Source organism: Spermophilus citellus (assembly GCF_964194105.1).
Source record: "Spermophilus citellus genome assembly, chromosome: 17".
In the NCBI taxonomy this organism is placed as follows: domain Eukaryota; kingdom Metazoa; phylum Chordata; class Mammalia; order Rodentia; family Sciuridae; genus Spermophilus; species Spermophilus citellus.
In genome coordinates, this window is record NC_138199.1 from 6,602,442 (window position 1) to 6,624,542 (window position 22,101).

Here is a 22,101-nt window from a genome sequence, read left to right on the forward strand (position 1 = left end):
TGGGACTTCCTGTGTATTAACTTGTTTAATCTTCACAGCAGACCCATGGGGTAAATGCTTACATTCTCATTTTTCAAATGGGGGAAAGGTGGTAGGTAGTGCAGTCCAGAGCAGTTAGCTAGCTTACTCAAGCTCACTCTGGTCACCTGATGAGAGGCAGAGCTGGGATTCAAATCTGGGTGGGTGGTTGTTAAACTTTTAACCACTGTGAAATATTGCCTTCTTCATTAGATCATAGACATTATGTATAAGGGAATAAACCACATGATGAACTACACAGCAGAGAAACAGAGTGTCTTAACTCACCTGTTAAGAGTTTACACATCATTTTTGCATATACCATTTCTTTTAGCCAGAATCTGGCCAAGAGATTACCAGCTCATTCTGGTTTTGGACAGCAAGGATTAGAAGGAATGCCTTAATGGAGTCCAAGCCTTAGTTCCTGTGAACTCTGGGGAGGGACTCCCTCCTCTCTTCTAAAGACACCTGGACTTTGTGAATTTGTCTGCTTTCTCATCCGAATGACAGTTCTTCACATATTTGTGGACAGCTCTCATATCCTCTCCTCCCTGGAGCTATTCATGTTTTAACTCTAAACTTTTCACTTTTTCTCATGGTTCCCAGTCTTTCACACATACACACACCCCTCAGGTATTCTCATTTTGACAGATAAGAACCCTAAGATTAATGACATTAACTCATCAAGCCTTTAAGAAAATGAAAAAACTGCCTTTAAATGGGTTTCTGAAGACATACCTGAAGCTCTTAGTGGGATTTACCAGAAATATTATTTCCGGGTCTTTTCCTTTGACCTGTGTCAAAGCCAATCTCTTCCTGTTGGACCAGTTGGGTGAGCCTATCTCCATAGTATATTATTTTACCATTTCTTGGCTTGTTTCCAGAGATTCTGTCATATATGTTTTCTTAAGGATTTATACAGTGTAGGATTTAAATATTTTTACTTTAATTTCTTCACATCACTGCTGTGTGTTGAGTTGGTTTAGTGATTCTGCATCCAGTGTATTTGCTCTCCTTCCCAGTCTAGTGTCACCTGCAGAATTAATGACTTTACTTCTTAAGTCTCAATACTGTTCACAAATGTATGGATTAGGGTAGGACTGAATCCAGAATCTTGCAGCAGTCAGCCAATACCTCTGAGTTGAGTAATACATAAATTATTCATTGGTAGAACTGCACAATGGTGTATTCTATCTTTTGCCCCTTTCTCCACTATACATAATGAAGGACATTTTCAGCAGCATAAATCAATATATGTATGGTATGTTTGAAATTTTTTATCTCTTTGTCATGTAATGCTCTTAAAAGCAGCTTGGCCTACTTTTATTTTTTTCCTGTTTTCCTTTGCTTTTTTTTTTAAAAAAAATTTTAATTGGCACATAATAATTGCACATACTTATTGGGTACAGGGTGGTATTTCAATATATTTATACAATGTGTAATGACCCAATAAGGGTAATTAGCATACCCACTGCCTCCAGTATTTATTTCTATGTAAATGAAAACATTCAAAATCTTATCTTCTAGCTATTTTGAAATGGCCCTGCCTTGCATGTACTAAACATGTGGGTTGTTGATACTTGTTGCTGTTTTTTCTAAATTTTCATAGATAAACCCTTTTAGAATTCTGCTGTGAGTTAATGTCAAGTTTTCTAGTCTGTCGTTTCCAGGATCTGCCTAATTTTTCTTTTTAAAAAACCAAGACTATTTTGTCTGTCCCCATTCTCTACCATTCTCTTTAATTTCTCAAAGATTCCTGCCTGATTGGTAGTCACATAGGTAAATTGCCTCAGTGTCCTGGGATATAATTTGGTTAGGTCAGAACACTCAGGCTCGGGCTGGGTTTGTAGCTCAGTGGTAAAGTGCTTGCCTAGCATTTGTGAGGCACTGGGTTCAATTCTCAGAACTGCATATAAATAAATAAAATAAAGGTCCACTGACAACTTAAAAAAGTCAAAGTGTATGTATCTAATAACAGAAAAAAAAAGAAAATTAAAAAAAAAATTAGAACACTCAAGCTCATAAAAAAGGAGCCATTTAGGTATCTCCTTACCTTGTTTGGATTTTGCTTCTCTATTAGCTCTTTTTGTCTATTAGTTTTCAGGTTCAAGGCCTCCTTTTTTGATATAAAAGATCAAAGCAAAATTAAGAGTTAAGCATATCTGTTTTCTGTTATTGCTTCAAGTGATGGATATACCATGTTTATTTTTTTCTTGGTCTGTAAACTAAAAACTGCCTAAAACAAATAAAAATAAGAGAGAGAGAGAGAGGATATGAATGCAGGCCTATATTATTTTCTCCGTCATTTTGCCCAAGTGGTCGTGTGTACCACTTGTTTGTATTTATCCACCCTTATCTCCTCTTCCATATATAGATTTATCTAAAACAAAAATAGAAACAAAACAAAACAAAACAAAAAAACCCTGAACTCAAGGAGAGCTCACTTTGTTTGCCAGATCATTTTGTTCCATTACTAGATGAGTCAGAATATAATTTTAGCCACCATCTAATTTTATTTTATTTTTTATTTTAGTTCTGGGGATTAAACTCAGGACCTCATGCATTCCAGGCAAATGCTCTATCACTGAGCTACACCTCAGACTCTAATCTATTCTTGTCTTAATTTTTTTTTTTTTGAATCCAAGTGCATAGGATATTCTCTTCTAGGAATCTTGTGAATTCTGAGTAAATTCCTATATTCTTCCAAGATTCAGGATGAAATGATGAGCTATCAGGATTTGACCCATCATGGATTCCTTATTTCTTTGTCTGCATTTTATGTGCTGTAACAGAATACCACAGACTGGATAAAGAAAATAAATTGATTTTTTATAATTCTTTAAGTTGGGAAGTCCAAGCTTTTAGGAGCCTGCGTATGATAAAGGCCTTTTTGCTACATGATCCCATGATAGAACGTGGTAGAGAAAGAAAGCATTTGTGAGTCAGATTGAACTCAAGAGCAGATGCAAGTCAACCTATAATCGTAGCGATTCAAGAGGCTGAGGCAGGAGGATCAGGAGGCTGAAGAGAAACACAAGTTTGAGGCCAGACCTGTTTTAAAATAAAAAGGGCTGGGGTATAGTTCAGTGGCTTAGTGGTAAAGTGCCCTGAATTTAATTTCCCAGTACCACTACCCCCAACCCCCACTGAGAGAGAGAGAGAGAGAGAGAGAGAGAGAGAGAGAGAGAGAGAGAGAGAGACCCTTCAAACCCTTTCATAACTGGCATCAATGCATTCATGAGAGTGGAGTCCCCATGAAGGCTCTATCCCCCAACGTTGTTGAGCTGGGTGTTAAGTTTCCATATGCTTTTTTGGGGAAATGCATTCAAACCATAATACTCTTCAACCTGGCTCAGCATCTTTTTGGAATGAACATCCTCAAATCAAATCCATTCAATATCTGTGGCATTCATGATGTGCAAGCTGCTATGTTAGATATCGTGATAGAGTAACCCAGAAGATAACTATCTTTTGATAGTTATCAGTTATTTTTTGATAACTGATTTAAATTGAAATGAAAAGAATTCATAAGTGAAGAGTTAAATAGAAATGAATTATTCAAAATAATAATAGATGTATTCCTCATTTCTGTGTCTGACTGTGTTTTCTTATTTATCATTTTTCTTAGTCTGTCTTCAGGGACTGAATTCTGTCTTGTGTTGGTGACTGACCAGCTTCCTGGTTGACCCCCCATCCCTAGAGCCATCTGCCTCCATTCAGAGGCCACCTCTCTACTCCATTAACCTCAGACGGAGATGGAAAGAAACAGGTGTACATTTCCTGCTTCTCTTAGATCCCTCAGATTTGGGCACTGACTCCCCTTCTGCATCTGAGATTAGATATCGTGGTAGCAGGGCAGGAGGTCCCAGCAGGGCGGTTCCCCACAGCACATGCATCCCATATCCACATTCAGGGCACAGACTGTGTGGCTCAGGTAGAGGGCTGGCCATTTAGGCTTTGCAAACTTGCCTCATTTTTATCTCTATTTCTGGCTTGCTCAGTAGTCTTGTTGAAAAAAATTCCCCCATCTTCCAGAAACAAGACTGGGTACTGGAAAAGAAGGGGGTGAACAAGACATTTAGCAAGTACCTAGGCTCAGTATAGCAATAGTTAGTCATTCAAGGTTAAAATCCTGGGGCTGGAATTGTGGCTCAGCGGTAGATTGCTCCCCTAGGATGGGCAGGACCCAGGTTCGATTCTCAGCACCACATAAAAATAAAGGCATTGTGTTGTGTCCATCTACCAAAAAAAAAAAAAAAAAAAAAAAAGGTTCATTCTCTCTTTCTCTCTCTCTCAAAAAAAAAAAAAAAGAATTTTAAGGTTAAAATCCTTCTCCCCATATTAATAATTTATGTAACGACTCTGATGATTATCTGAAAAATGTATGTGTGTGTGTGCATGTGCATGCACAAATTCATATTTTATCTTATGTAAAAAATACTTTCCAAAAATCTCACCAAAGTATCAAAGTATCATAACCAAACATCAGCTGATCCCTTATACATCTCAGGGACATTTTTTTCATCTTAGAGTTCACTGTTAGGAGTGATATCAAATTGAAATATGTTCGTAAGACATTTACATAATATCCTTAAGATTCTTTCTTCTGATACCTCCTCCCCTCCTCCTGTCCTCCTTCTTCATCTTCCATCAGGTCAGTTAGAAGATTATTTTGATTTTGGTCCTTGTTATGATGAAATGATAAGTATGTCAAATTTTTCACTGTGTATACTAGCAATATGAACACATGTGCCAATGTATCCTAACAGATCTACTTGGTTACATCTCAGGGTTACTCTACTTAATCTTGATTCATGTATGGAGAAATGGCTGGGATGACATAATGCCGGCTTGTTATATAAGAAAGTTATGTCCATTACTCTGAGCTCCTTACTTTAAAGTTTTTCCTCCTGGCTTCTCCGTATTCTCTTTTTATCCTGAAATGCATTTTTTTTTTAGGTTGTGAGGTATGTTTAAGGAGTGGAAGCCAGTGGTATATTCGAGGCATTTGTTACTTTCAAAGTCAACCACATCTCAATTAACGAGCATCTCTGGTCTTTCTTGAAATTTGAACTAAATCTATGAGCCTTATTCAATATCTACAATTCTATGATATTTTTTAATTATGGGAAATTAATGGAAGATGTTTACATGAAGTTTTGGAGTGTGTCTGGGTACATGGGCAAAAGAGTAGGAAAACTGTTTCTGAAACAAACCTTGACATATTTGTAATGAAAAGTAAATTTAAAGATTGCTATGATTGTGATATAGAAACAATGCAAGTATTAAACAAAATACACAACCAAAAAAAAAAAAAAACAAAGAAGATTATTTTGAAGTGAAATTTTCTTTTCCGGCAGGAGGTGCCAATCTTTATGTTGTGCTATCAAGGAACTACAATTGGTTTTGTGTGAAGGTTGATAAACTGTGACCTGAAACTCCAGCCCTCACTGGAGTAAGTGTGGGCGGGGCCCCAGGAGCTGGGGGGAGGCGGGTGAGATGGGAGATGGGGATTGGTTTATGATACCCATGAGTAGATAGATGTTCATTCAGAGGAAGGTTCTTAGTCTCTGCAAAACTTCCCTTTAGGGGAAGAATAGAATGTAACCAGCCTATATATCCCATTAGTACTTAAGTAAATTTAGAGGAGAGCTATTACCCCTAAAGCATGGAGCCTGTTTATTGGTAATTTTGCTTACTCTTAAATGAACTGTGTTTCCATTTGGCAATACATAGTTCCTCCTTATTTGTGGGGGCTATGTTTCAAGACTCCCAGTGGATGCCTGAAACTGCAGGCAGTCCTGATCCCGACTGCTGTCAGGGAAACATGTTTCTATTCATGTCTTGTGGCCACAGGTTCAATGCCTTTTCCATCTTAACACTTTTTACATATTGGGGCCAGAACTTTTGCACTTTGAGGTACAACAGGCAAACTAGCATGCATTTCTTTCTTCTTCTTTCTTTCTTTCACATACAAAAGGCGTTTTCTTAACTGTGAATCTTAGCAACTTCAGCATGTGATTTTCTTTCTTTCTTTATTAAGTCTAGAACTTTGATCTTTCACCTGAAGGAAGCACTTTATGGCATCTCTTGGGCATATCTAAATTGCAAGCATCATTACTCTTGCTCTTTGGAGCTACTACAAAGTTAAATCAGGGTTACTTTCACACAAGCACTGTGATACTGTGACAGTCAATCTGAAAACTGAGATGGCTACTAAATAACTAATAAGTGAGTAAGTGTATATAACATAGATATAATATACAAAGGGATGATACATATTCTGGGCAGGATGGGATATTAAGAGATTTCAACACACTATTCAGAATTATGCACAATTGAAAATTAATAAACTGTGTCTTTGTAATATTTGCCACTTAATATTTTTGGACTGTGGTTGACCATGGGTAACTGAAACCATGGGAGCAAAACTGTGGACCAGGGGAGATTAGTGTATTATTTATTTCATTTAGTTTTCCTTTTTCTTTTTATCAAATTCTGTGCTTCCCTCAGTATACTTCTCTCAGGATCCCATTCTGAATCCCAGTTGGAAGGATGAAGGTCAAAGGTCCAGGGGAAAAGGACATCTGGACATCTTTCTAGTCTTTTATTTTCTCACTTTGTTTCTATTTTCTATTTTGCCACCTTTTCTCTTCTTTCTTTTCTTTCTCATTTCTATGATTTATGCTCTTCTTGACCTGCTCTTCAAACCAGCCCCTAGAACTCCAGAGTTTCTTTCTTTCCATCTCAGGGAAGTGAAAAATCTATCTACCTTTACGCAAGAAAGCCAAATCCTACTTTCCTTGAAATACATTATTTGTTCATCTATTTTTCATTATTGCAGTTTACACTTAGCTCTAGTTCTATGAAGGATATTTGGCTATCTTGCTTAATCATTATGGACCTCAGTTTCCCCATCTGAACAACTGGGAGGATGAGATTTCCCACATGATCTCTCAGAGTGCAACCAGCTCTGTAATAAGCCTTTCCTCATTTATAGAACATCAGTGATCACTTCTATACCCTTAACCAACCAATCATTCATCAACACTAAACAGGCAGCTAGACCTTATACAAAGCTACAAAAGCCACCATTGTATAATTTTAAGTGTGTATTTAAACATAAGCCAGGAAACCATCATACAGAAGGCTTCCTGGTCTTTGGAAACTCCTTTAGCACACATAAGAACTTTTAAATAGTAGATTCATTTGGCCAGACAATGAGAAGTTCTGGGTCCTCTTTCTATCTCCAAATCCACCTTTGCTGAAGTTCTGATGAGGTCTTCATTTATCCCCTAAAAACCTTAGATTTTATAAAGATGGATAATAAGTAGAAAAGAAATTGCATTTTGAGTACCATTTTCAAATGCCATTTTCCATCTCTTATCTCATTTAATCTCAGCAACCCCAGAATGTAGATACTACTTTCCCTATTTTATGGAATGAAGATGAAAAGTGTAACAGCTCAGATAGGTTAAGTAGCTTGCTCCAGGTGATTCGATAATAAATCATGGAAGAATTAAATAACTCATGATTATTTCTGAAATGAAGTCACTTGCACAGATTTGAGACACGAGCTTAGCTTACTTCAGTGCTACTCAAAAAGTGGTTTCTCCACCAGTAGCATCAGCTCACCTGGGAACTTGTATGAAATGGTAACATCTTAGGACCTCAACCCAGAACTCCTGACTCAGAAACTCCCAAAACCTAGAGTTTTAAGAAGGACTCTCTGATTTAAGAAGGACTCCTGGGGATTCTGATGCACCCTTAGATTTAAGAACCACTTCTTTTCATCTATTATCTTGAGATGGTTCTCTCTTCACTACCAACAGCAAGTGCCTGTGCTGTGAGTTCAGTACAATCAGGAAGATGTTTTTGGCCACCCCAGGAGTATGCAAGCTACCTCCTTGGGGTTAAGCTAAGTTGAGAACATTTCTGTGTGCTCTTAGTTCTCATCTTTGTGCTAATAAAACTTTTCTAGCCAGTGCCCTTTGCTATGGATTGGACAGTGTTCCTGAAGGTCCATGTGTTAAAGGCTTGGTCCCCAGGTTGGCATCTTGGGGAAGTGGTGGAATCTTAAGTAGGGGGTCTGTAAGAGCACCTTAGGTCATTGGTATGTGTCTTGAAGGGGGTTATGGGAACCTGGCTCCTTCCTCTTTTCCTCTTGTTCTGCTTGTCCCACCATAGCTATCTGGCACCCTCACCAAGGCTCAAAGCAATGGGTCTGTCCAGTCTTAGACTTGAACCTCTGAAACCATGAGCCAAATAACCTTCTCTTTTTTTAAGTTATTTGTTAATTGTCTCAGGCATTAAGTTATAGTGATAGAAAACTAACACCTCCATGTTTCTCTATTCCCTCCTTTTTAAGCCAAAAGACAAGTTAGTGACTCAGAAACACTAATTTTTCACAAACAAAGGCTTTTTCTTATTTAACTTTGGCAACAAGTGTCATACAGGTTGAATAAGCCTTGTCTCAAAGTGTGTCAGATTTCCAGATTTTTTTTTCCCCTGGGTTTCACCATGTTTACATATATAATGAGATATCTTGTAGATGGGTCCAAGTCTAAACAGAAAATGTATTGATTTCATCTATACCTGATACATGCAGCCTGAAGGCAATTTTATACACTATTTTAAATAATATCGTGCATGAAACAAAGTATCATGGTGTGGAATTTTCCACGTGAGACATAATGTCAGCACTCAAATATTTTGGATTTTGGAATATTTCTAATTTTGGTGTTTTGGATTAGGGATGCTCAGCCTATACCACATAATAAGAAGGTGATAGATGAGACAATGCCATTTTTTTTGGTGTTCCCTAATGATAATAACCATACTTACATGGCTCTTGACACTGTGTAAAAGTTCCTTCATTTAACCCTGATGGCCACCTGTGTGCCAGATGAGACTATCATTTTCATTTCAAGGAAGGAGACAGTGAGCCTAGAGAGGCAAGTGAATTATCCTGAGGTACACAGCTGCTTGTGGCAGAGGGTGGCTGAAGTTCATGCTCCCTATTCTGAAGCAGTGCTCTTTCCTGAGCCCCTGCTGGCTGACCTGGGCAGGTAGCTATGGAGGAGGCTGTGGACCAGGTCCTCTGGGGCAGAGTATGCTCATGGATTTAGCTCTAATGGCCCAAGTCATTGCTCCTGAATGAGTCATAAGCTAGAGCCAAAGGGTAAAGATCTCAGAAAACTTGTAAGACTTACATCTTCATGTCATTTTTATTTTAAAAGCTATACACCCGTATACATACACACATTATTTTCTTACATGCATCTCAATGTAGGATGGACACACACATATAAACATGGTAGAGGACATCAATTGTTTGCCCAAAACAGCAATCCCAATGACAACACATAGTTCTCTCTTTACCACAGTTTTGCTTTCTGAGGCTTCAGTTATGCTCAGTCAATCTCTGTCTGAACTATTGGCAACTTCATCACAAAAAGAAGGGTAAACCAGGTGTGGTGGCGCATGCCTGTAATCCCAGCGACACCAGAAGCAAAGACAAGAAGATCCCCAGTTTGAGGGCTGCCTCAGCAACTTAGCAAGGCCTTAATGAGACAACTTAATGAGACTCTGTCTCAAAATTTAAAAAAGAAAAATAAAAGAACTGGGGATGCAGCTCAGTGGTGAGTACAGTCCAATAAAATATTTTGAAAGAGAAAGACCACATTCACACACTTTTATTATATTATATTATTATAATTTTTCTATTTTTTTATTAGTTACCATTATTTTCTTACTGTGCCTCATTTATTTAATTTTGGCATATAATTATATATTATAATTATTAGCACATATTAATTGTACAAAATAATGGGTTTCATTGTGACATTTTCATACATGCATAAGGTATGCTTTGATCATATCTGCCATCCCTATTACTCTTTCTTACCCTCCCCCCCATGGGCCCTTTCCTTTCCCAATAGTGCCCCCTTCTTTTTTCATATTGTCTCCCCCACCCCAGATTCTACATATGAGAGAAAACATGAGTTACTTGTCTTTCTGTGTCTAATTTATTTTGCTGTGCCTAATTTATAAATCAAACTTTTTCATAGCTATATATGTATAGGAAAAAGCATAATACACGTAAGGATTGTTACTATCTGTGGTTTTATGTGTCCACCGGGAATTTGGATGTATCACCATGGCTAAGTGGGGACGACAGTAATCATGATGACAATACCATACAGGTTAGCATGTATTAAGGGCTACACAGGTACCGGGTCATCTTCTAAGTGCTTTGCATGTAGATTCTCACTGAATCTTCATTATAGCATTAGAAGTAGGAACTAGTGTGGTCTATATTTTACAGATGTGGACACTGAAACATAGAGGATTAAATAATCTGCCTGTGTTCACGGGAGCTAGTAAAAGGCTGGATTGGGGTCCCAACCCAGCAGTCTAACACCAGACCCTCCACTCTTTGCTGATAAGCTGTGCTGTGTCCCCTACACATAGATAGGTATGTTATCGCATCTGGAAGTCCAACCCCCACATATTCTCAGGTCAAGTAAATTTTTCTGTACCTCAGTGTGGTTCTCTGAAGTGATTTCTGGTTAGCATTCTGAAGCAGTTAAACAATTTCAATTTAATTTAAATATTTGTGGTTTTACTTTGATGATGCCTTAAGAAATTGAATATAAACTTCTTCGGGATCATTGAGATAGCCACCTTATAACTGAACAGCTATAAACATAAGATGTTTGCATCTAATTAAATATTTATGAAGATTTAAAAGTCATTAGTAACAACAATTGAAGTGTAACACCAAGCTACACCGTATTTTTTTCCTCTTTAAAAGGCACGTATTAGGAAATTGCATGGAAATGGAGGGAGACCCTCAATGTTATACAAAATTACATATAAGAGTTTGTGAGGGGAATGGGATAATAAACAAGGAGGGAAATGAATTACAGTAGATGGGGTAGAGAGAGAAGATGGGAGGGGAGGGGAGGGGGGATAGTAGAGGATAGGAAAGGTAGCAGAATACAACAGTTGCTAATATGGCATTATGTAAAAATGTAGATGTGTAACCAATGTGATTCTGCAATCTGTATTTGGGGTAAAAATGGGAGTTCATAACCCACTTGAATCTAATGTATGAAATATGATATGTCAAGAGCTTTGTAATGTTTTGAACAACCAATAAAAAAAAGCTTGAAAAAAAATAAAATAAATTCTTGCAGTATTCTTGTTCTAGAAATGAGATGATCAGCTCTTTCAGAATATACAGCAACTGCCTCCACAAAAGTAGTGCCAGGTTTAGGAGATTTACGGTAAAGCCATGTTTCCAAGGAGGTCAGTACAAAAAGCCAGACTTCTACTGGCAGTTTCTGGGACAGATAAACTTTCCATTGGTCACTATGGTTTACCTTTTCTCCGGGAGATGTTTATAACAGAAAAGGCTCAGTAGGGGCTTTTGTCCACTTTCTCTGTTCCTCTGGTGTTTGGTACAGAGTTTCTAACTGGCAAGGATAAAATGATCTGGTTATCTCAGGATCATGGCAAACCTGGAACCAAGGTTCAAGAATGCCCCCTATTTTCGTTGTGAGAAGGGAAACGATTCGGTCCCTTTGTGCCAGAAGTGTGAAACATGTATCTTAGCCTGGAAGATCTTTTCTACCAAGGAGTGGTTCCGAAGGATCAGCAGCATGTCTCAGAGGAGGTTTCTAGTTAGCATTCTGGAACAGTTAAACAGCTTGTACTTGTTAAACTATTTCCAAAATATCCTTCAGACTACCCAGGGAAAGGATTTCATCTATAACAGGTCCCGGATCAATCTCAGGATGGAAGGGAAAGCGAAATCCTCCTTGAACCAAATGTTGGATAAAACTGCAGAAGAAAAGTTGAGTGAGATCTTGTACTGGTTTGGCAATAGCACCCACCAGACGAAGGCAAATTACACTCTTTTGCTGCTGCAGATGTGTGACACCAAGTTACTGCTCATGGCTGCCGATGTGATCAGAGTCCTGTTTCTGAGAGAGTGGAACCATATCTCAGGTAAACAGGTAGGGAGAAGAGGGCCCTGGGAGACCAGAAAGCAAGACTACAAGGAGCAGCAGGTGCAGACAAGCTTAGGCAGACGAATACTGTGTAATGCAGGAAAGTCTTCTTTGAACCTTGTCCTGACATTTGATCTTGTTTGCCCAAGGAGAAATCACTGAATGTGACTTCCTTCTAGAAAACTAAGAAAATGGCCAATGCAGGAGGAAGTATAGGACTTGAAACTGTGAGGATTTTAAATGGGTTTCTGCATGACTTAGGTTCAGAAATGGCTGGTCCCCGCTTCTGACCACTCAATGATGGTATCATTTCATTCCTGCATTAGGGATTATTAGACTGGGCTTGGGAGGGATGTAATGGGGAAGTTGCAAAACTGGTTTGTTCTTCAATAGCCCTACTCAGAAACCAAGACAAGAGGTTAGAGCTTGGGACTTTATAAACATTCATTCTGCCCTATTTTTTTTATCATAGAATCAAATCTTGAAGTGGAGTTTATTCAAGGTTGGAGGTAGCTAAACATCCAAATGATTCTAGGATGGTAGTTCTCAAACTGTATTTCCATCAGAGTCTCCAGTTACACTTGTTAAAACAGATTGTTGTCCTCTTGCAGTAGAACTTTTTACTCATTAGGTCTGAGGTAGTCAATATGCTGTATTTTTAATAAGTTTTCAGCTATTGCTAATGCCACTAGTCTGGAAACATCATTTTGAGAATCATTAGTGTAGGGTATCCATAGGAGACTCTTGAAAGTGTTTGGCCAGCTGGTTTAGGAAGGCAAAAGAAACCAGAAGAGAGGCAAGGGACTCAAAATTAGGAGGATACTAAGAGTTGGAATTTCCAGCAAGGGGAAGGGAAAGGGGGTTGGGGTAGGAAAAGAGTGGGAAAGGTGAGTTTCTTGGAGGGGTTTTGGAATTTGAGCTCTTGAAGATGGGTAATTCCTATTATCAAGGAGGCTTGAGTTGTGATCATGTTTGCAGGCTAATGGAATCCAAAGGAATCTTAAAGTTAAATAACCTAGGGCACAATTTTTTTTAAAAAATTCATTAATTTATTTATTTTACAGTAGAATGCATTTTGATGTATAGTACACAGATGGAGCACAACTTCTCATTCCTCTGGTTGTACATGGTTCAGGGTCCTAGGGTACAATTTGATCCCTAAGTATTTCACTTGTTTTCATCCATGTCAGGGATATAAAAGAAGGATAATTGTGGTGAAAAATGATAGAAGACTGGCATGTCAAAACCATGATTTAGATTAGTGATCAAACAGTCCCATTCCTTAATTTTATAGATAAGCAAGCCACAGTCTAGGGAATCCGAGCAACTGAGCTTAGGTCACTGAGCAAGTGAATTGATATCTGTGTCTTCTCCTGAGCATCTCCCATGATGGAACATACTCATGTGGTGTATTTCAAGAGCTCCACCATGCACTCTAGGAATCAGCTCTTTATGTTAGAGCTAATAAGTTCAGTTATAAATTGTGGTGACCCTCTTCTTCCTAGGACATATTCTCTCTTAAAGAGTTAAGTTTTCTAATTTGATTTAAGACAGTTATTCATGTTCATAAAATGGTGCAGTATTTGCATAGAACCTCTCAGATACTTTAACTCCTCTAGAGTACTGGAGATCTCTGGATTGCTTATATAATACCTAATATATGCAAATGCTATGCAAAAAAGTTATTATCCTATATGGCTTAGTGAATAATGACAAGAAAAAAAAATGTTTGTACATGTTCAGTACAGATTCATTATTTTTCCTCAATATTTTATATCTGCGATTGGTTGAATCCAAGAATGAAAAACCTGCAGAAACAGTCTACAGATACAGACTGTTCTTAGAAAAAATAAGGAAAAATAAAACCATTGATCTCCGCCTCATGTTCTGTATACCTGCTTGAAGAGCATCTTTGTCTTGGTGTTTTGTTCTTCAGCGCTTAGTCAAGACTCTGCCCATGTGAGTTTTTTCCCTGAGAAAGGCTACGACCCCAAGTCTAAGACTTCACATATCTTCTGGGCAGCTAAACTCAAGCCCACATCTTTCCCGTTGTCTAAAGCCCCAGGAAATAAAACAGTGCCTGAAAAGCTGGAGAGAGAAGCATCACATATAGGTAAGTCAGCTTTTAGCAAGAAAGCCAGTGTACAACTACTGGCTTAGCACTTTCAACTCATCACTTTTAAAAATTTACAATGGGTTTATCGGGATATAATCTCACCTTAAGTCAGAAGTATCTTTATTTGTCATGATTTGACTTGCAGTGTTTTTTTTTTTTTTCAACTTAACAATGGTTAGAATGGATCAAGTGCATTTTTGAGTTATGGTATTTTTTTTTAATGTGGTGCTGAGGATTGAACCCAGGGCCTCACGCATTTGAGGCAAGCGCTCTACCACTGAGCCACAATGCCAGCCCAAGTTATGGTATTTTTAACTTAGGGATGTTTTTATTTGTGGAGGATGTAACCCTATGTAAATTGAAGAGTCTCTGAATACATGAGATTGGGACGTCTTAGTGGAGTTGGAGGGCCTGGGAGGGTAGTGACATCTGATTGTGTCAGATTTGGGGAACTAACATTCACTCAGCATCTCCAGTATGTTGGGCTCTTTGATTTTTTTTTTTTCTCATTTACTCCTTACAGCTGGTAACCTGGTAAGGGATAAAGGATAAAAATTGGTCAGTATGACCCCAAAGCTCATGCTTTTGCCCTTCCACCATGATGCTTATGAGAGACATCTGGAAGTAAAGATCAAAAAGGAAACTTTACAGAGCTTCTTATGACATCTCCTTCTGTCCCAGGTCATAACCCACCATCAAGCTCTGAGCTTTGGCATGGTGCATGGGTACCTCTAGGATCCAACTCACCTGTGGCTAATTTTTTTTAAGCTTTGGATTTAGTCTTGAAGAAGAAACTAAAGCAGTAAGGAATTTGGTCCCTGATCTCAAAGGCCCTCCTAAGTTTGTTTTTGAAATAAGTCATGTACACTCATGAATCATCTTAACTTCAGAGATGCATTTTGAGAAACATGTTGTTAGTTGATTTCACCATTGTGTGAACAACATAAAGTGCACTTACACAAACCAAGATGTTGTATACACCATAGTAGACATAGTAGACATAGGCTATATGGTGTAACCACCGTCACACACATGGTCCGTTATTGACTGAAACACCAGTCAATAATGTGTGGCATAGGACTAGTACATAAAATAATCATGAGAAACACAAAGCATAAATTCTAAAACACCTTTTATATGGAAAATTCCAAACTTTAAAAGTAGATAGAACAGGGCTGGGGTTGTGGCTCAATGGTAGAGTGCCCACCTAGCTTGTGCGAGGCCTTGGGTTCAATCCTCAGCACCACATAAAAATAAATAAAATAAAGATATTGTGTCCAACTAAAAGTTATATATATATATATATATATATATATATATATATATATATATATATATATATATATATATATATATATATATATAAGTTTTCTTTAAGTAGATAGAACAGTCTAATAAATCATCCATATAACCATTATTCAGCTTTAACAATTGTCAATAGTTTACTCAGGGTCTCATATTTGCTAGGCAAGCATCTACCCTGAGCTACATCTCAAACCCTACTAATCTTATTTTATCCATCTCTACCCCTTTAAAATTGCTTAATTTTTTTCTTGTTGGGATATTTTCAAAGAAATACCAGACACAATGTCATTTCAGACTTTGCTACTTTAGACATCTCCTGTCACTGAGAAGGCAGTAAAGGAATTGCATGTTTGGGTCAGGAGGTACTATTTTCATGTGGCAGAAGAGATAAGAAGAATATGTTGCATGAGCTCACTTGCATAAGCTTTATTTTTTTTGGGGGGGGGAAGCTTTTGGTGAGGATTTGTTCTGAGGCTAGAGTTACTGTAGAGACAACTCAACCATGCACCCTTCTCTGGCTTCACTCTAGAGGGACAATGGAAGAGTACACTGCAGTGTATTTCCGAGGTGAACAGAATGTTTTCTGGGAAAAAAAGCACATCTAGATCAGAAGACAATTCCTGCAATCTGCTGATAAACCTGGATGATGTCAGAGACCTGGCTTGTGGCTACAGCAGATACCGGGACTTTATCCGTCACCTCCCTCTCCATCTCTCCAAGTACATTCTAAGTATGCTGGGGTGGGTGAGGGGAGTCCTCAGATATCTCCCATTCTGGCCCAATCCTGGGATTTCTGGGTCCATCTTTCTGTTTTTTACCTCTCCCCTAGAAATGCTCGATAGAAACACTCTGAACAAGTGTGCCTCTGTAAGCCAGCACTGGGCTGCAATGGCTCATCAGGTGAAGATGGAGTTGAACACACAAACCTTCATTCAGAACCAAATTGCCCTCTTGCAGGTATTTCCAGTCTGGGAGGGGCATCTCTGGAGACCGGCTTCATTTCCACGTTGAGTTTGACCTGACTAGGAGCCTTTCCATTTCCCTGGCAGACCCTCAGCTGGCCTCCTGCTTCACATTAGCTGCTTGTTAGGTGTTAGTAGCCACTTCCTTGTTGTCTGGACTCCCCATTGGTCACCACTTACCTTTCTATTGTCTGTGTATCTAGCAGGGACAATATGTATAAAAAGGCCAAGCCTTTCCAAAACTGCCAGGGCTTGGGATGTATCTCAGTGGTAGAGCACTTGCCTAGTATGAATGAAGTCCTGGGATCCATCCCCAGAGCTGCAAAACATGAAGCAAAACATAATCTCACAAAGCAGGGAATTTTCAACCCCCACCCAAGGACTCATATTGGAGCTTACACAATAAGAAAGCCATGAATATGCTTCTGAACCAAACTCATGCTAAAGAGAAGTTTACAAGGTCACCAAGAATATATTTAGGTCCATATGAATTTTTCTACCTGACAGTCATTATCTCTGGCATTTTTATTACTCAGTTTCTTGCCTGATATCTTGGTGGTCTTGAATTTTTTTTTTTCCCCTAGCAGAGGTAGGTGACAAAGGATGAGAGACGCAGGCATGGTAAGGCAGGTCATCATCTGGAAACTGATGACCATCTCTTGCTGGTTTTCCTCCAGGAATTTGGTATTCATCCTCCTCCTCCATTGGTCCGTGCACATCATTGGCATAACTGACCAGACTTGGACCTTCCTTCCCTGGCCAGAGTTTACTCATCTTCAGATTTTACCAAAAAAAAAAAAAAAACTAGTCTTTTCTGTTCTTCTGGAGAGAAGGAATGAAGAGTTGTCATTTCTTGTTTTATGAAAAATTTACAGCTAAGTAAAAAATGCATCACCTCACATAGTTCTCAATTTTGTGGTGCAAGAGCACTTAACATCTACTCTATTTGCATTTTCTAGAATACAACATATATCATTATTATCTACAGTCACTTGCTACACAATAGACTCTTATCTAACTATAATTATGAATCCTTTGACCAACATCTCTCCATCTCTCACTCCATCTGAACTACCTCAACCTCTGCTGACCATTATTCTACTCTTGTATGAAGTCAGCTTTTTCAGGTTCTGCACATGAGGCCTATTCACATAGTATTTACCTTTCTGTGCATCGTTTATTTCACTTAGCATAATGTCCTCACTGCCATCCCCATTGTTGCAAATGACAGGATTTCCTTCCTTTTTTAAAAAATGTCAGGATAGTATTCTATTGTGTATACTGCATTTTCTTTAGCCATTCATCCATGAATAGGACATTTTTATATCTTGGCTATTTTTGAATATTGCTGCAATAAATGAGAGTACAGATATCCAAGAGCAGCCATTTTCTGTTTTTTCCCCCTCTCCAGGGATCCTACGCAAAAGGAATAGATCCCAATTATGCCAACAAGCTTTCTATCCCAGTTCCTAAAATAGGAGATGATGGGAAGCGCACACGTACCAAAAATCCCAAGTGGAAATTGAGAACAAAGGTGAGTTTTAATGGCGCCTGGGGCAAGTTCCATGAGTGTCCAATGCTCCTATTGGCCATTGAAGGCTGACATGAAGACTCAGTCCTCAAGAAAGAACAGTGATGGTAGGAGGCACCATTCCGTAAGGGAGACCAGAGTTCTACTGTGTTGCTACCAAGTTGCAAGTCACTTCCCCTCCATAGGTCTTGATTCCCCATCTGTTTAATGAATAGATTGATTGGTTGCCCTCTCAGAATTCTTTTTGGCTCATATCCTGTGGCCAGGACCTGTGTTCATGGCACTAGATCATCTAGTGGAGAGCTCAGAGACCAGGAGTGAATTTAGCTTTGAGCTGGGGTTTCCCTCAACTCTCTCAGCCCATCCATCTTGAGGTTACTTGAATCTGCTGCACAGGAATGAGAAAAGACTTGAGAGAAGGACCAGGGTTGATCCAAAAGGTCCGCCTTCTCAACTCTCACATCTGGGTTCTTTTCGTTTCTTGGATGGAAGGAGAGATTCTAGATAAAATCACCCCATCTATTCTGAGGCAGTGATAAAGTAGAGTAAAGGAAAGACTCTTGCAGCTTCATGAATTGAGTCTGCAGGCATGGTAGTTACCCCTAAGAACACTAGACTCCTTCCCCCACCTCTCTGCTGAAGGTCCTACTATTTAGTTGGCCCAGAAGGGATATTAGATGAAGGGTGGTCTGACTTTAGCTTCCTTATGTGGCATAACTAAGAATTTAAGCAATAGAAGCATCCAGAGAGATTACTTAGCTTCTGTGTAGGGACAGGCAGGTCACATAGATCAGGGAGCAGACAGTGGGGAAAGTAAAGGACATTGAAACTGTGATGAACTAGAGAGCTCACTCCCTACTGAAAGGGGCCAGTCACTGCTCAGCTTCAGCTAATTAATGATAACTCTGCCCCCTGGCCTGCCAGGACATATGAGTTTTCAGGAGGAAATCTGAATGATTATGTGAAATCTTTTGCTTTTCTTAATTACTGGCAAGCAGTGAAAGGCATTTCATGGGCCAAAGAAAATACATTTGTGAATCTTAACGGGAGCAATGGCCAGTGGCCAGTGTCTCGTTGGCGGGTTCTTCTTCCTGCTGAGGAGGGTGTAAGCCACCTGAAAACTTAAAGGCTAAAATAATTAGTAAAGAACAAAACACAAAGAGTCAGAAATATATTTACAAAAGCGGAGCCCCTGATACATCCAGTCCACGCAAGAGCTGGAACTAGACAAAGGAAAGACAGCTCCGGTGGTTATTTAAGGGGGTGCATCAGAGGCAGGGATAAGGTTTCCAGGGTAGATGTTTTGCAGTCAGCAGGTTGATTGGCATTGGCAGGTCACACTCATCTCAGGTGCCATGTGGGATCTTTGGCAGAGGGGAGGGGGAAGTTCACCTACATCAGGTGGTCTATCCCTGTGGGAGTTCCAAGGTAAGTTCCCAATGCCAGACCTATCCCCTCACTAGGCTACAATGCGCAGCACAGTCCACCCACAGCCCATGGATGACTCTCAACAGAATCTCCTTCACTCATTTTATAGATAAAGAAAGTGAGGCTCAGAGAAGTCAAGGTCTTCCAGACATTTGCATGAAAGAGGCACAAGTTGAACTCAACCCTGTCCTTCACAAATTTATTTCTTTTCTAAGTCTAATGAAACAAATGCCCTTATTCTTTACTTTAGGTGATGGAATTTGTAACTGACCAACGAAAAGGACCTTCAAGGCAGGGTTTGGCATTCCAGAAATGTCTTAAAAATGGGATAGGGAGGAAGAGCTTGAGAAGAAGACTACCACTAAATAGGGAAGAGAGGTGGGAGGGAAAAAGAGGGAGAAGGGGAGTTGCACAGAAGATGGAAGGAGAACCTCATTGTTATACAGAATACATATATGATGTTGTGATGAGAAAAAGAAAAAAAAGTGTGTCACATTAGATTGGATAGAGAGAAAGGATGGGAGAGGAGGGGAGGAGTAGGGGGAATAGGAAGGGCTGCAGAATAGAATAGACATTATGATTGATGTATGTACATTCCATGTATGTATTATATGTCAAGATACATTCTGCTGTCATGTATGACTAAAAAAAAATTTTAAAAAAGGGAGGGGGAATAGAAACAAGGAAGAGAGTATGGAGACCAGAGAGAACATGAAGCAGTTCCAGGCTCTTCCCCCTCATCATGAAGCAGAAGCCACACTCTTAGAAGAGAGAATCCATGGGTCCTTACACCATTGCCCGGGGGAAAAATGGAGGTGAATGCTTCTCACAATAATAGGCACTCTCTACTAAAGGCCAGGAGCATGGCTTTATATACATCATTTATTTTGATTTTCACTGTGGATCAAGTAGGTATAATCCCTCCTAGTTTATGGATGTAGAAATTAAGACTATGATGTTAGAAAACTTGCCTGAGGTCTCCTAGCTGGTGAGGGGCAGAGCTGTGTTTTCTACGTCCCAATGAATGATTCTACCATGTGCTCCCAAAACCGAGGAGATAACGGAGGGCCAAGGAATTTCCATCTTTGTTGGGAGAAACCAGGGAAGCCTTGTTTAATTCAAGCAGGGATATGGAAAGTTGTTTGGGCTGGAGGGGAGGAAGGTTGGCACATTCTGGGCCAGAGATTTGTAGGTGACTGTCACTATTTGATTAAGGAGGAGATTGGGCAGAGAAAGAGGGCATCTGAGGAAGAGTCCAAAGGCATGAGGGAGAAGGAGAAGGTTTGGAAGGAGATTCAAAGATGTCTCCAAGGCTGTCAGATGCAAATATGATGTTGTGTTCTTCTTCTTTGCTTTCATGATAAACTTGCTATCTTTTTTTTTTCTTGCCAGTACAATGTGACTGTTGTTTCCTGCTCTTTAAGGGTGAAGTATGGTTGGGAAGAAGAGGAACTAGGAGTGTTTGTTCAATCATCTATATCAGAATTTATCATGCATGGCATGCAATAGCTGCTCAGGATGTGTGTCATGGATGAGGGAGGGAAGGAGAGAGGGAAGTGGGAGAAAGGAAAAGAGGTAAGGAAGGAAGGACAAAAGGAAGAAAAGATATATTGAGAAACACAGGAAAACATTTCTGTTGAGACTTTATAAAATTTATTTCCCCTGCATAAGTCCCAGATATATTATCTGTTAAGGTGATGAGAATATTTTGTGAGCAAGTGATCTACTTCATTAGGCAGCTCTCAGAACAATGAAAGTTAAAGATGTATGAAAATTCAGAAACAGAAATGTACAAGGAGTGTAGCTTAATTATATATATATAGCTCATTCTTTGTGAGCTCGTTTGCAGAAAAGCTGCATTCTCAGCATTATTTGGAATTCATCCTTAAAAGCTCATAGAATCAGAACATACAGAATATACAAACAGGAAAGATCAATTAGGACCCTTAACTGAGCATGTTCTATATAACTCATGGATTACTTTGGTGCCAACTCATGGGCTTTCCCCTTTCACCATGAAGCAGAAGCCACACTCTTAGAAGAAAGAATCCATGGGTCTTTGCACCATTGCCAGGGGAGGCTGGAGGAGTATCAAGAGCCCTGGATAAAGTTGATGCCACATTTTGACTTCACATATTCCCTTGTTAGAGTGACTACAATCTGTGGACTGCATACCAGAACCAGGAAACTCAACAGGTCCAGATGGAGGAGAGAAATGTTTTCTGTGGGACCTACAATATCCGCATTCTCTCTGACACGTAGGTACTGGAGTCAGAATCAAGGTTTTCTGGGACCCTTTGGTTAACTACACTGGCATCTTAGAATTCTCCTGACCCCGTCAGCTTAGAAAGGTCTTCTCACTCCTGCCCCTGAACTAGCATGAGATCTTCTTTGAACAATATGTGCTTAATTTTGCACCATTCTTGGTAGTAGGGAGAGAACATTTTCTCTGAATAAATTTTGGGTATGCTGACCACCAACATTTTTCACATGTTATGTGCATAAAATATTTTTTAGAATATCTTTATTGTTTTAATTAAAGAAAGAATATGTGCTTATTGAGGGAAAATCCTCCAAATGCCAGAAAAAGTGTAGAGAAAAGAAAACATCTAAAATTTTGTCGCATAGAGATAACTGCCATTAATATTGATGTCTATTCTCTAGCATTTTCTTTTCACATGCATAGGACATAACTTTTTAAATATTAAAAATATTTTATATATT

The 22,101-nt window shown here is 39.1% G+C and overlaps 1 protein-coding gene across 1 annotated transcript in view; it reads left to right on the forward strand.

The window, feature by feature from the left end:
• The first annotated feature begins 11,428 nt into the window (after positions 1 to 11,428).
• The window catches only part of FBXW10B (F-box and WD repeat domain containing 10B), a 38,321-nt gene continuing 27,648 nt past the window's right edge, over positions 11,429 to 22,101 (forward strand). The window contains exons 1-5 of the mRNA XM_081270962.1: positions 11,429 to 12,033; positions 13,972 to 14,148; positions 15,986 to 16,413; positions 17,830 to 17,952; positions 21,526 to 21,635. Of these exons, the coding sequence (XP_081127088.1) occupies positions 11,535 to 12,033; positions 13,972 to 14,148; positions 15,986 to 16,413; positions 17,830 to 17,952; positions 21,526 to 21,635 (1,337 nt within the window). The 5' untranslated portion in view covers positions 11,429 to 11,534. The remainder of the gene's footprint in view (positions 12,034 to 13,971; positions 14,149 to 15,985; positions 16,414 to 17,829; positions 17,953 to 21,525; positions 21,636 to 22,101) is intronic.